At 35.6% G+C, this 14,453-nt stretch overlaps 1 protein-coding gene across 1 annotated transcript; it reads left to right on the top strand.

The window, feature by feature from the left end:
- Window positions 1-6,896: 6,896 nt before the first annotated feature.
- Window positions 6,897-9,922, top strand: LOC140776367 (acyl transferase 4-like). Its single transcript, XM_073120045.1, has 2 exons — window positions 6,897-7,371; window positions 8,867-9,922. Exons 1-2 carry the CDS (start codon window positions 6,964-6,966, stop codon window positions 9,704-9,706), a joined length of 1,248 nt encoding a protein of 415 aa, XP_072976146.1. The 5' UTR covers window positions 6,897-6,963; the 3' UTR covers window positions 9,707-9,922.
- The last annotated feature ends 4,531 nt before the right edge of the window (window positions 9,923-14,453 follow it).

Genomic DNA, 14,453 nt, shown 5'->3' on the forward strand with positions numbered 1-14,453 from the left:
AACATGCTGGTCGGTGACACACTAGTAAAGGAAGGTACCTACGACACCGACCTAGCTAGCAGAGACGAGAGCTCCTCTCAATAGAGAGGCAACTCTTCGGCAAGAGGGAGAGCTACCGGTGGCCCTAGCTAACCCCATTGAAGCCATCCCCTTGGCCAGTAGAAGCTAACCAAAGGGGAGACCTATTGGTAGGGCAACCAAGGGCGAGGATGCCCTCACCAAGGCTAACGGCCAGGGTGAGGGGCCCAAATGCAAGCATCCAATGGAAACTCTTTGTGAAGAGGAAGCTAACCCACCTATCATGTAGTGAGCTGACAATGACGGTCAAAAAATGCCCTCCAACAGTGACAGGAGGCTACGAGGTTAGCCTCCCTCAAGAGTTTAGGGTATCTATTAAGGGTACCTAGAGGGAGAGAGCAGTATGGGGAAGCTTCCCAGAATAGTGTGGCGAGGCATAGGTTAGCTGGCCGACCGAATTTTTGGTGATACTGAGAGAAGGGGGAGAAGATAAAGAAACACAAATTAATTAATAAATTTTAAATTAAATTTACGTGATGAATGAAGGAGCTCTAGTGCTTCGATCCACGGGGTCGACATCCATGGTGAGGCAGGAAGAAAAATAGGAAAATGGGCTGTGGGCAGGGAGAAGGAAAGAAAAAGAAATTGATGGAAAAGAAAAGAGAGAGCAAAAAAAAATAGGGAGGGGGGAGAGAGGAAAGGGGCGCATGTGCAGGTCATGTGCATGCCAAATTTTTTTTCACAATGTTACAATAGTATCCTAGCCAAAACAAATTGAGCATGGTGCATTGTGACTTGAGAAGGTTGGCTGGTAAAGTTTCAGATTCTATAAGATGGTGATTGAGCCATCATCTAATAACTTAAGCTTTCTTGAAAGTTTATGCATATGTTCACTTGTGGAACAAGAGTGGAATAGACGTAACTATTCTAATTTTTGATACTAGAGAAAGAGAGCTAATACTAGTTTAAGCTATCTAATATTTAGTTTAATCGTAGTATAAGAGTAATAAATAATTACATTTGATTTGATATAAAGTTGATATTAAAGTATTAAAGAGTAATAAAATTGTATTAGAAATTGATGATGTTTTAAACCAAATGACGGAAGTATTATTGAGTATATGTTAAAGTAGTACTAGTAGTAAATAATATTATTCTTAAATAATATTATTCTTAAATAATATTATTTTTTATTATAATTATCCTTACTATAGAATAATGTAGGGTAATGTGGGTTTATAAGCCAGTGCTTTATGTAAAATAACTCTGCACTAGAGGATATAAAGATACACTATTGGGTAATGCAGAGTTATAAACCCACACTCTATATGAAATAACCATGTACTAGAGGATATAAAAAAGCACTACGAGATAATGCAGGGTTATAAAACCAGCACTCTATGTAAAATAACTATACACTATAAAATATAAAGAGGCACTGCAGGGTAATGCAGAGCTATAAGCTTGCACTATATGTAAAATATCTATGCACTAGATAATATAAAGAAGCATTACGAGGTAATACAGGATTATAAGCTCATACTCTATGAAAAGTAATTATGAACTAGATGATATAAAGAGACATTGCGGAGTAATGCGAGGTTATAAGACCATACTCTATATAAAATAACTATACAATAAAGGATATAAAGAAGCACGGGGTTATAAACCTACACTCTATGTAAAATAACTATGCACTAAAGGATATAAAGAAGCATTACGAGGTAATGCATGATTATAAACCTATACTCTATATAAATTAATTATACACTAGATGATATAAATATGCACTATGAGGTAATGTGGGATTATAAGCTTGCACTATATGTAAAATAACAATCCATTAGAGGATATAAAGAGACACTACGGGATAATGTAAGGTTATAAGCTCGCACTTTATGTAAAATATGCACTAGAAAAAATAAAGAAAAGAAGAAGAGAGAGAAAACATAAACTATAGTTAGGGGTGCTCATGGACCAAGTTGTGTCTAATCCAGACAAAATAAAATCTGGCTCGAGCTTGGACAAGGTCTAGCCCAGTCCATTCCTAGACTAGTATTGGTCTGGGTTTGAGCTCAGGTCGGGTTCAAGTATTCTGACATAGTCCAGTCCATGCCCTTGTTATTAAGCAGGCCAATTATGAGTGGACTAACATACTATGTCTAATTGAATCTAAATGTTTCAAAAAAATATTTTTATATGGTAGAATATTTTCTAAAAGTCTAGAAATAATATTTTACATGGTTCAAAATTTTTTAAATGTTCTCACTTCCATAATTGTTTCCAATCTCAACCAAGTTAGTGACAATCAAATTTTGTGATTGTTGCATGCTCTCTCATGAGCACAATAATAAAATCATATATTTGAAGTTTAAAGAATATAAACAACAATGGTAGTTGCGGAATCTACTTAGGTCAAACTAATTGCAGATGGATGTAACTCAAAAGATGGGCCATTATCTATGGACCTTATGGACGCACTAGGCACTACGGACTCAGGCCCGACCGAGCTTGGACACGGCTTGATCCCAAGCCAGTCTAATATACTTTTGGGTTGGGTCAAATCGGATCAAAAGCATGCTTGGGATAGGCTATGACCCAATTTTATTAGGTTGGACATGGACAGGCTTCAGATTCACAAGCTTTTTGAGCATCCCTAACTATGGCTGAGATAACTGATATTTAAGAGAAAAGATAGTGAAGAGAGAGAGAATATTAATTATAGTTGAAGGGATATATACATAAGTGCTGTCTTGTAGTTATTATTAAGTTATTTTTTTAACAGTTGTATGGAATAAGATGAAGAGAATGATGAATTACTCTATCAAAATAATATAGTTATTGTTTAGTTACCATACTAGAATAATGAGACTTATTCTAGAATAAGCTTATTCCTATTCCATAATTAAATGGCGACTATGTGATATTTGTAGTTACATGTCTGTTATGAACCAGATTTGGATTGATTTGGGTGTAAAAAAAATTGTAATATTTTTATGGTGGTAGCCCTGTGAGTTAGGGTTCCAATGATTCAAATTTTACGTGAATGTAAGGTAGGGATGAAAAGTTATAAATAAAATAATAGAAAAAGGTCAAAAGAGGGCAAAATAGTAATTATTTGATATCACGGTGGTAGTCGGAGGGCGGCGAATGGCCGTAAAGTTTGTTGGCTCGTGGTTGAGGATGATGGCTAGGATTTGAATGCTCGAAAGGGTTCTGCTGTGAAGATCTAGCCCTATGAAAATTAGGATGATCTAACGGCTATAATAAAAGATAAAAATGATAAGAATAATTTGACTAAACTCATAATAAAAGATAAAAACGATAAGAATAATTTGGCTAAACTCAGATTCATTCTATGATAATAATCAACATATAACCGCTCCTATTTAAAGAAGTAAAGTCCTAGCGGATAGAGTCCACATACGGATTATCTAATTTATTTAAAATTTAAAGTAATAAGATAAAACTAATTAACTAACTTAATTTGACTCGACTTAAGTCAACTGACTCGACCGACTTAACCCACATAGTCGGATCGTGTCAACGTCCATAATTGTATTGCGTAGTGGCTTGTCCATATATTGGAGACTTGCAATGACTACCTCTCCAAACAAATTTGAAAATTTGCAATGAATTTGAAGTATATGTCTTTCTAGTTTTCTTCTCCAAAAGTGACAGAATATAATAGCGTTGAATCCGCCATCTTCTACATTAAACCCAATCACAAGATATTTAGTACGTGTTGGGCTCTCTGTATAGCATGAAAGGGATATTAATACCTACATCTCACCTTTTCCCCATAGTATATATGGTAGCTCAGCAATCAACATGAGCTCCATTTCTCCATAGAAATGAAAGCTAAGCTTTAAAAACCTATCTATCTAAGGATAAGAACAAGTCGAGTGGCCACTCTCTCTCTCTAGTGCATGGTTGAAAGTGACAATTCCCTTATTCAACCGAGACTTGCTTGATCACAGAGGCAAAGTAGGTAACTATTGTCATCACTTTCCTTCAACTGCCAAGTCCCACCTAAACATCTCATAGCCGTTCCGCCAACCGAGCGACGACAAGTGGCGGATCCAAAAAGGACGCCCTAGTGTTAATTACCCCATCTGAGCTGATTGGAAGGTTAAATCCAGTGAGGTTAATTACTGGGTCAATGAGAGTGATGGACAATCATGCAAGCCTTTGCTTCATCTTCACAACCACAAGCAAGAGAGGGTGTAAGCACAAAAGTGTTACAACCTAATTTGATTACTTCCAAACTTATTTCCTCAAATAGATTATTTTATTTTTTATATTTTATAATCTAACACTCTTCTCATTGCTTATTGTTTAATTTACAATACTATATAATTACTAATTATTTAGTAATTTCATGCTTCAACTAAGTTTGGTCCGAGAACACATTTTTGTGATAAAAATTTTATTCTCTTAATATCTGAAGAAAGGAAATTAGGGCAAGCGACGGCATGCAGAGGCCAGGGGTCGTTAATTTTTTTTTTTTTTTTTTTTTTTGAAAAGTAGGGGGTCGTTAATTCCCTATCTGCCCGTACAAGTTAGTTAAGACTAACGCTTCTTGATTGTATGTATGGGTAGGTTGTATTGCTTTTCATCCATCCTAATCGTCACCAACTTGATAGTGCTTCGTGGTGACACGTTCGTAAGATATATATTTTATAACAAAATCTAATTTTGATTTGATGCCTTGAAAGTGTTTTTCCCGACATAGTCATTCGCCGACCCACGAATTATAGAACTATTTATTAGCCCTGAAATAATCTTCTCCTAAAATAGATCTTTTTATTCTCATATGGTAACTCAACAATAATTTAATTTTTTTTATATACTAATTCATCCTTTATTTCATAAAGCTTTTAAAAATTAATTTAATAATAATTTAAAATTACTATTTTACCCCCTTAAATTAAACAACACCTAATTATCAATGGTATTTTCAATATAAATACCCTTATCACCAATTCTCTATATAAATTATTAATATTAATTCAACTAATAATATATATTATGTTTTTATGTGTATAATTTTTGTATGCTGTATTTAAACATATGAAAGATAATAGAGTGTGCAGTTTATCAAGTTTTTTTATTTGATTTGAGAGAAGTGACTACTGATAATAGGCTACGATAATAGGATACTAATATATATAATTATGAGTCTCAAAGATAAATAAATATGCATGTCAGTAATTAGTCTCGAGTTTTACTTTTTAACTTTGATATATGACATATGATAAATGTTGAAAGAATAAATGTTTCTAGCAATTTATAACCAACTAATCAACTTAATTAATGACAACTATAACGTGTATCTTCGCATATACGACGCACTTATCTTAATAAATTTATAATATCTTCTCAATTTTGAGATTTTATGTATGACTTAGAACATCCAATATATCAACAATGTTAGAAAAGACATTATAGCTAGCAGACAAATAGTATTGCCTCTGTCTCTATTTTTTGTCCAGTAATAATGAGCTCTTAAGCGGTAAGCTAGATGAAAAGATACCTCTCTACAATATAGAAGATATATATTTAAGAAATATGTCATAATAAGTTCAAATCATCTTTATATGATAAATCCAATAAAAAGTAACCCTACAACCTCCATTATTGATGGAGGATAAGACTCAACCTTTATTCTGTCTAGTTTCTTATAAGGGCTCTTGAAATCTAGATGAGAAATTGCTTTGAATTAGTGTTGTGACCTACTCTGCCATCTTCTTGTTGAGTGGACTGATAGAGTAGTTTACAATGTAAGAATTACTACATTTATTATTAGAAACCAGAAATTGTGAGTATATATATATATTATATTTCTTTTGAAAAGATAGAAAGATAAAGAGAAGAAGAAAAGCAACAAATAAGACGAGTACATGTGTCATTTGACCAGGAGGCAGAGGCAGTCACTGGGGGGGGGGGGGGGGGAGACGGGGATTGGTGCAACATTGACACCCATACCTGGACCCCACCACATAACTTCTATACAATTTTTTCCAGTGGCCGCTGGACGGCAAGTCTACCTGGGTCCCACCATTATTCAAGTTTAATTTTGGTAACAATGACACAATGGCATATCTCCAGAGTCGGATCCAACTCAAATCTATATTAATATTTTTAATTGAAAACAAATGAGAACTGGTAGTAGAGATTAGATTCTTTTTTTTTTTTAGATTAAAGAATTTTTAATCTTATATGATAAAAGTATTTATACTTTTAAGCTAAAAGGAAGGAATAGATAAAGTGTTGCTAAATCCATCATTGCACCAATGCAGGCAGCAGCAATAACTAATTAATTCAAGTATAATTATTACATTTCCTCTTTATTATGATTACTTTAATCTGCTCACTAATGTATATATATATTACCAGTATTAGTGCCAAAGTTTTGTTTCATGCATCAGATAGAAACCTAGTCAGGTAGTGAGCAAATATTTTTTGATGAATATTTTTAAATCGCCTAACAATCAGACAGTAATGTAACATTTTTTTAAAATTGAATCTTGACCGTTTCACTGGCTTTCAAGGAGTAGAGATGGTTATAATTTTCAGAAAGAAATTGGAGAAATACATATTGTTTTATTATTAATTGAACATATGAGTATATGTATAACTTTGCTTAGTGTTGATAGATTTTGCTGTTGTTTAGTATTTTAAAAAATAATTTAAATGATTTTGGGCCCCCATTAAAATTACCATGATACGCCACTGGGAATAGTGATGCTTATCTTTATTTTTAGAACTCTTCCAGCTCAGGATCACCTACTACCAAATAAAGAATTCAATCTCTCTCCACAAAAAAAAACACGCTAACACAAGTTGGCTTCTTCTATAAATATATAAGATCTTACAAGCCTTTGAGCTCACACATACATTGCTTAGCCTCAAACTAACTTTAACGTGCAGTACTAGCTAGCCATGGCCTTCTCAGTGACAAGAAAACCCGGCTGCCTCGTCAGCCCTAGCGAGCCGACGCCGGTGGAGACTCTCTACCTATCCATCATCGACCGCGTCGCCGGCCTGCGGCATCTCGTCCGGTCTCTCCACGTGTTCAAACGCGGAGAAGAGCCGGCGAAGGTGATCAAGGAGGCTTTGTCCAGGGCACTTGTCCAGTACTATCCTTTCGCCGGGCGGTTCGTCGACTCCGAGCACGGCGACGTCCGCGTCGCGTGCACAGGCGAGGGTGCGTGGTTCGTCGAGGCAACTGCGGATTGTAGCCTGGAGGACGTGAAGTACCTTGATCATCCTCTTCTTATCTCTCAGGATGAGCTCCTCCCAGAGCCATCTCAGGAGATTGAGCCCATTAATCTACCTTTGATGATGCAGGTATATAATTTCACATGCATGCATATAGTTTTCCTGTGATGCCAAATGATACAGTGAAAATTAGCAATCTTTCATATATATATATATATATATATATATATATATATATATACACACACACACATATATATATGTACATAAAAGACATTTAATAGGCCTGGTATGATTTCAACAAAGAAAGTTCTGGAACTTATCAACTATTCTAAAATTTTAAGGGGCTAGTGAATGATGATTTTTATCTTTCATATTAACTTTTATATAGTTTGACGTACGTCCACTTTAAATTAAAGATTACACCAAGGAAGGTCGAACTCAAGGTTTGGTGTGATGGTGTTATCCTTTTTAACTTATTTATGACATAACATTTGACTAGATTTGTTGGGTTTAGTTGGAGGCATAATGATTACATTACTTATGTTGTAGAAGTAGTTATAGTGAGAAGAGACCATCTGTGTGCAACTCACCGTTAAGTGGAGGAAGTGGCAACTGACCATGCGCATGCATATATGTACCATAGTATGGAGGCAGATCTCTAACATATGGATCGCCACTATCATATCGTGGCAATCATTTAGTACTAGAATGGAGAATAGTTACGAAATATTGACATCTTAATCATATCACCATGTCAGAAAATATGCATGAAGTCAAACATCCAACAATGAATATTGGATGAGTGTAAAGATTTATATTCATGATCTCATATTACTCTTGCTATAAGATGTAACTATTATGATTATATAGATGATTTTTTAGGAATCTATGAATATTATTATTATGATTATGATTATGATGATTATTATTATTATTATTATATAAATATACTATCCATAACCATATTAGGTATTTCAACTTATAAATATACTCTCTTATTGTAGTTTTGACCAAATTACAATAATTACTTAAGTACTAACGGGATGCAGAAAATTTTAATTACCATTATAGATATATAGTCCGATTTATTGAAGGTAAGAGTAATTTAGTTATTTAACAACTTGCTTATGATAAAAGATATTAGCATAAATAATGGTACAAGTGGTTTGGCCATTTGTAAGATGTTTTGTTTTTGATAAAGATATTCTAGTAATTATAATTTTATCTGGACTACAAGTGGGTTAAGGGCTTATTTAAAGTCAATAAATGTAAATTGAAGAATAAATTGTAATTTGACCAACTTTTCACTTAGGAGACACACCTACCTAATATTTTTTAAGAGTCATAATATGACCAATAAAATAACAACAACGCAATTCTCTTAATTAATCTTTCTTTCATTCACGTTAACCAAATTTAAATCCCTCACCTGACTTCGAACATCGAATTAATTAACTTGTCTAACTACTTTATTAATGTTCTGTTGGGAAACTTTTAGAGATTTGGAAGAACGCTACTTAGTTACTTAGAAATTATAAAAAATGGTTAGGTGGTCAAGTGGTGCTTACTTCGGATTTTGATTTCTGGCACTGTTTTGATTCATCGTCATCATCATCATCAGGTAACAGAGTTCACATGTGGCGGCTTTGTCGTGGGCCTCATCTCGGTCCACACTATCGCCGATGGGCTCGGCGCGGCCCAATTCATCAACGCCATCGGCGAGCTTACACGTGGCTTGGCGAAGCCGGCGGTCACCCCGGTCTGGTCCCGTGAGCTCATCCCTAACCCTCCGAAGTTGCCGCTCGGCCCACCGCCGACGTTCTACGCCTTCAAGCTTCAGTACTACACTCTAGACATATCGCCCGACCACATTAACGACATCAAGGCCCAGTACTTCGAGTCCATGGGACAGAGGTGCTCAACCTTTGATGTCTCCATTGCCAAGGCCTGGCAAGCTCGTACAAGGGCGATCAAATTGGATCCAAACGAGGAGGTCCATGTTTGCTTCTTTGCCAACACTCGCCAACTGTTGCACCAAGTGATGCCCTCAGAAGGTGGCTACTACGGAAACTGCTTCTACCCAGTGACAGTCACCGCCACAAGCGGCAAGGTTGCTGCCATAGATCTCATCAACGTTGTGAAGATAATCCGAGATGCTAAAGCTAAATTGCCTGGAGAATTTGCTAAGTGGGCTGTGGGAGATTTTAAGGAGGATCCGTATGAGCTATCGTTTACGTACAACTCATTATTTGTCTCGGACTGGACTAGGTTGGGTTTCCTTGAGGTTGATTATGGTTGGGGGCCGCCGGTCAATGTCGTGCCGTTTGCGTACTATGATTTCATGGCGGTGGCTATCATCGGAGCACCGCCGTCTCCGAAAAAGGGTGCACGGATAATGACGCAGTGCGTTGAGAAGGAGCACATGCAAACATTCCAAAGTGAAATGAAGGCCTTCTCCTGAACCATCTACTACTCTTTTTTAAAATAAGTTTCAACTACTGTTGATCTGTATATGGCAAATCCTAAAAAATGCTATCTCTATTTACCAAGTAATCGGTACTTGTCTTAATTGTACGTGAAATTTAGCTAGAATTTGGATGTTTTAAGTACTCATAAATGTATTGGTTTCCTTAATATTTTTAGTTGTTGGAAAGTATAAATCAGTGATCTGTTTGCACTTCTTCCTTCCTTTCTTAAAGGAAATACAATTTCCATATCTTACTGGTAGGCAGACTGATACGGTATTGGTAGACAGCCTGATATGGACCATCTTCCACAGGAAAGCTTAAATACGGGGAGCAATAAGAAGAGGGTACGTACGGCGAGTAATAGTATAAAAGTTTATTACCACATATTTACATCTATTATTAGCAAAGGAAATAGTCAACTTATCTAAAAATGGCGAAGATGAAGAGGCTCCACTCTAAACCGGGCCCATTTCGAGGTTTGCACCTGTATGTGGTAATAGTTATGTTAACAATAAACTCATAAATATATATATAAAAAAACCTAATCAAAAACAAAATAGATTAGTCCATAGCCTAACCCACCCGAGCCAAAGACTATGATGAGAGCTCAACACGTAAAAGCTTAACCAACATCGCCTAGTCCACAAGGGGCTTGGGCTAGCCCAACTTGCAAGGGGTCATCACCTTCCTCTCTCACTATCTTCCAAGAAATGACAAGGAGAAAGGTGAAGTCAACAACCACCTATAGCCGGCCAACCAATAGAGACAAGGGGGAAGGGAGGGTCACCAAGGAAGATGACCATGACTAGACGGGGTCCAACATGCACAAGGTGACAATCGACAAGTTAAAAGAAGAGGTCGAGATGGGATGGATGAAAAAAGTGGGAGGGGTGACACTATAAGACTTTGAGCAAAGGCGGAGATGGTTGGGAAGGCAAGGATAGCTCAACATTTGTAGTGGCCTTGTTGTGGCCCAAGGCAAAAATTCTAAATAGAACCCTTCATAAAATAAGTAATAATAAATTATAAAAGTTAAACACATATTAAAATTACATTTTTATTACAAAAATAAACAATATATAGTGACTATGGAGGTTGTCACTAGATTCCGGTTATGACAATAACAAAATAATGAGAGAGAGCTTGAGAGAGAGAGGGTTATTGTGATTGAATAGTCGGTAGGTAACACACAAACCCATCTCCCCTTGTCACAAAATTTACAAATAAATCTCCTCATTTATATCACCAAGCGGCAATCATTAAAATATTATCATGATCACAAAATTATGTGAGATAAAAAAACATTAAATGAATATTTAAATGCCATGAGAATGCATTCAAAATCCATAGATAAAATTAATCCAATATATTAGAAAAATACATAAAAATACCTGATAAAGATTTTGAAGAATAAATTCATATTAACTCACATGAAACAAGACTAATCAAATAAATCTATTTCGAACAGCACAACAATTTTAAAACAAAAATAAAATATATTTTTGTATTTTTCAAAGCAAACTATTGGTGATACCACTTACACTCTCTAAACCTTTCGTTAGATAAAATCTTTTGTATGAACATATATATAAATATATTAAAAAATAGATAAGAGAAACATAGATAGCAACCAAGATGGATGACCAAATCTGGAATGCCTAATGGAGTTGGTTACTTTGGTACCAATCATGGCACCATACTTATTTTGCTACGAAATAGACAAAAGCGAAAAAGGATAGAGTCCATCTTTGCGGATTCCTCTAAAAAGAATCCTCCTCGACCCCTTGTCCTGGACAGAGAAGGCATTCGAGTCAAAAGTAAAACTTGTAGTATATTGTTCATGTAAAAGGATTCATTAGAGGAATTAATTAAGGATGAACCCGTGTTTGAAATGGGAAGTTCCTTGGTCATTGGCAACTGCTACATGATCATTCCCTTGATATGTAGAGCTCATTGACATATTTTCTAGATCGGGGGTTATGTGATTTGAAGCTCTAGTATTAGTAAACTAGGTGTTCGATGGAGTGCGCGAGTCAAAAGTTGATGCCAAACCATCTATAATAGCTTTAACCTTTAGGAAGTAATCAATTATGGATGAATCACCTTTCTTGATTACTTATAGCTGTGTCTTCAAGTGAATAATATTTGATCTTGATTGTGAAGCAAATCTCTTATTAATGGCAGTCCATACTTCAAAGGAAGAATTAAGATCAACAAACTGAGAGAGTACACTTTCAGACAAGGTGGCATTTATCCAAGAAAGGACGAGTTGATCCTGACGAATCCATATTACATGCTTTGGATTGTTGATCAAATTACCACAAGCGTCTAAAATTTGTTCCTGGGGACAAGAATAACTTCCATCAACGAAGCCAAATAGGTCATTTCCCTTCAATATCGAAATGATCCGAGATCTCCAGAGTACGAAATTTGATGCAAACAATTTTACTAAAACTAGATTTGAAATGTCTGAAATCACAAACGACAAAGAAGAGTCGAAAGATGCCATGGAAAAGTCTCCAAAAATCTTCACACAGAGAATATAGAAGAGAAAAAGAAAAGAGATCTTAAGGGAGCACCACAGATCAGCAATGATGAATCTCGTCTGACGAAGAAAAAGAAGAGACCTTAGAGGAGCGGAAGCTTTTGAGAGCTCTGATACCATGAAGGCGTTCTTGGACAAAATGAGAGAGAAGTTTGTAGGAACTCTTTTTCTATATAAGTTCTCTACCATTTCTCTACTATTTATAGACCGTATGACTCTTACATGTCAACTTGTAACAATCTATCCTAAAACAAAAACTAAAAAATAAAATAATTATAATAATAATAAACTAAAAAAATTTATTATGGGCACGACATGGTTGGCCACACTGTGGCCGACCTCGTGCCCATGCTATTTGCTCGGTGCATTGGGGTGCCACGCACCCCCCTAGCACTATTGTCGCAGACAATCGGCTGTAGGGCAACTAGTCGCGGGGTGGATTTCTAGGACCATTTTATTGAGATTTTTACATAGCCGCCGTAGTAACCGCTTTTTCCCCTCCCACTGCCTCTCTCTCTTTTACTTCTCTCCCCTCTCTCTCTCTCTTTCGGCCTCTCTCTTGCTCTCCTCTCTCTCTCTCTCTCTCTCTCACTGCTACCGTCGTCGGCCAACCACTGTTGCCACCGTTGCCATAGTGGCCAAGGTGAGCCTTCTTTCCTTTCTTCTCTCTCTCTCTCTCTCTCTCTCTCTCTCTCTCTCTCTCTCTCTCTCTCTCTCTCTCTTTCCCTCTCTCTTTCCCTCTCTCTTTCTTACTCGTGGGCTTGGGCTCGCTAGAGCCGAGCCACCAGCGAGAGGCCGGCCACTAGTGGCCAACAGCGGTTGGTACCCTCCCCGCCGGCCAGGTCCACCCCATTCCCTTCCCTTTTCATTTTTTCTCTTATAGGGAATTAGAAGGTTGTATAAATTTTATTTGATGTTGTAATATGATTAATATTAATAGGTTGGATCAGATGCTATATGTTATTTTGAAGAATATATTATAAATACAAGTGATATTATAGTCTTATATGGATAGGTGTGATCTCTTATATTGATTTGTTTAGTAATTTATATAATGGTTTAAGAATATGAGTATTTTACTTTTAAATAAGAGAGTTTGTACTATTATCTAAATTTTAAGATGATATCAAATGATGGTGAGTATGTTTAGATTAGTAAGATAATTTATCTAGAAAGAGAAACATAAGTTAAGTATTTCATATGTTCTTGAAATATTATGTATTTATTGTTTTATATAGTATTAGTGATAGTATTGAGGGATAATGGTTAAGCATGTTCAGAATCAGAGTATACATTCTGTTGATCTTGGAGATCATGTATTTAAATAAGATGTATTGTTTTACCATAGGTAATTATATCATTTTATTATTATATGGTTACAGTTAGCAGAAGAAGTGATAGACTGGTTGAGATATTATGGAGTAGAACATAATACAATTAATAGATGACAACACTTTCTATATTATAGAATCAATGTACGTTCTTTCTTGTAGAACAGTGGTATAATCGATGTCTATGAATATAGTATGATTACCTGGCTAACCTAGATCTAGGGATTTTATATTTATATGAAAGTTACGGTTGTGTAATGTTAGGAGTTAATGAGTAAATTAGTAAACGAAGTATGAGTTCTGGATTCGAAAAAAATGAGATTAGACAATTGTCGATTTGAATAAAAGGTGGTGGAACTAAGCATGTTGATTTTCTTACAATACCAGTGTTATTTAAATTTGGAGGTCAAAATTTTTATAACAAGGGAAGAAAAATGTAATAACCTATTCCAAAATAATAATAATAATAATAATATTATTAATTTTAAAATTCTTTTATTATGAGCACGATGTGGTTGACCACACTATGGTAAACCTTGTGCCCATGCTGTTTAATTGGTGCATGGGGGTGTCCGGTCGAACGACTCACCCCGCAAGCACCACTGCCGCAGCCAACTGGCACTATCACCAAAGTCTGGTGTAAGTGAAGATAATGGATTAAGTCCATAACCATATTAGAGATTTAAAGTTTAACTTTTTAAAGGTAAATTACAGTTTAGCCTAATTTCAACTTACTTTATAAATTTTAAATTTAAGCATTTAACTTTATTATGGTTCAAATCAAGTTGCAACCGTTAGTGATCAATAGTTAATTTACCAAGAATATAAAGAGATAATTTAACCCCACAGAATTATGATCAAATT

The sequence above is a fragment of the Typha angustifolia genome, chromosome 14, assembly GCF_048772165.1.
Source record: "Typha angustifolia cultivar Huaian chromosome 14, ASM4877216v1, whole genome shotgun sequence".
In the NCBI taxonomy this organism is placed as follows: domain Eukaryota; kingdom Viridiplantae; phylum Streptophyta; class Magnoliopsida; order Poales; family Typhaceae; genus Typha; species Typha angustifolia.

What these genes read in the sequence shown, in the direction of transcription:
- LOC140776367 (XM_073120045.1), top strand. Translation starts at nt 6,964, where the DNA reads ATGGCCTTCTCAGTGACAAGAAAACCCGGCTGCCTCGTCAGCCCTAGC. An exon ending in ATCTACCTTTGATGATGCAG is followed by an intron (nt 7,372 to 8,866) that starts GTATATAATTTC and finishes CATCATCATCAG; the next exon opens with GTAACAGAGTTCACATGTGG.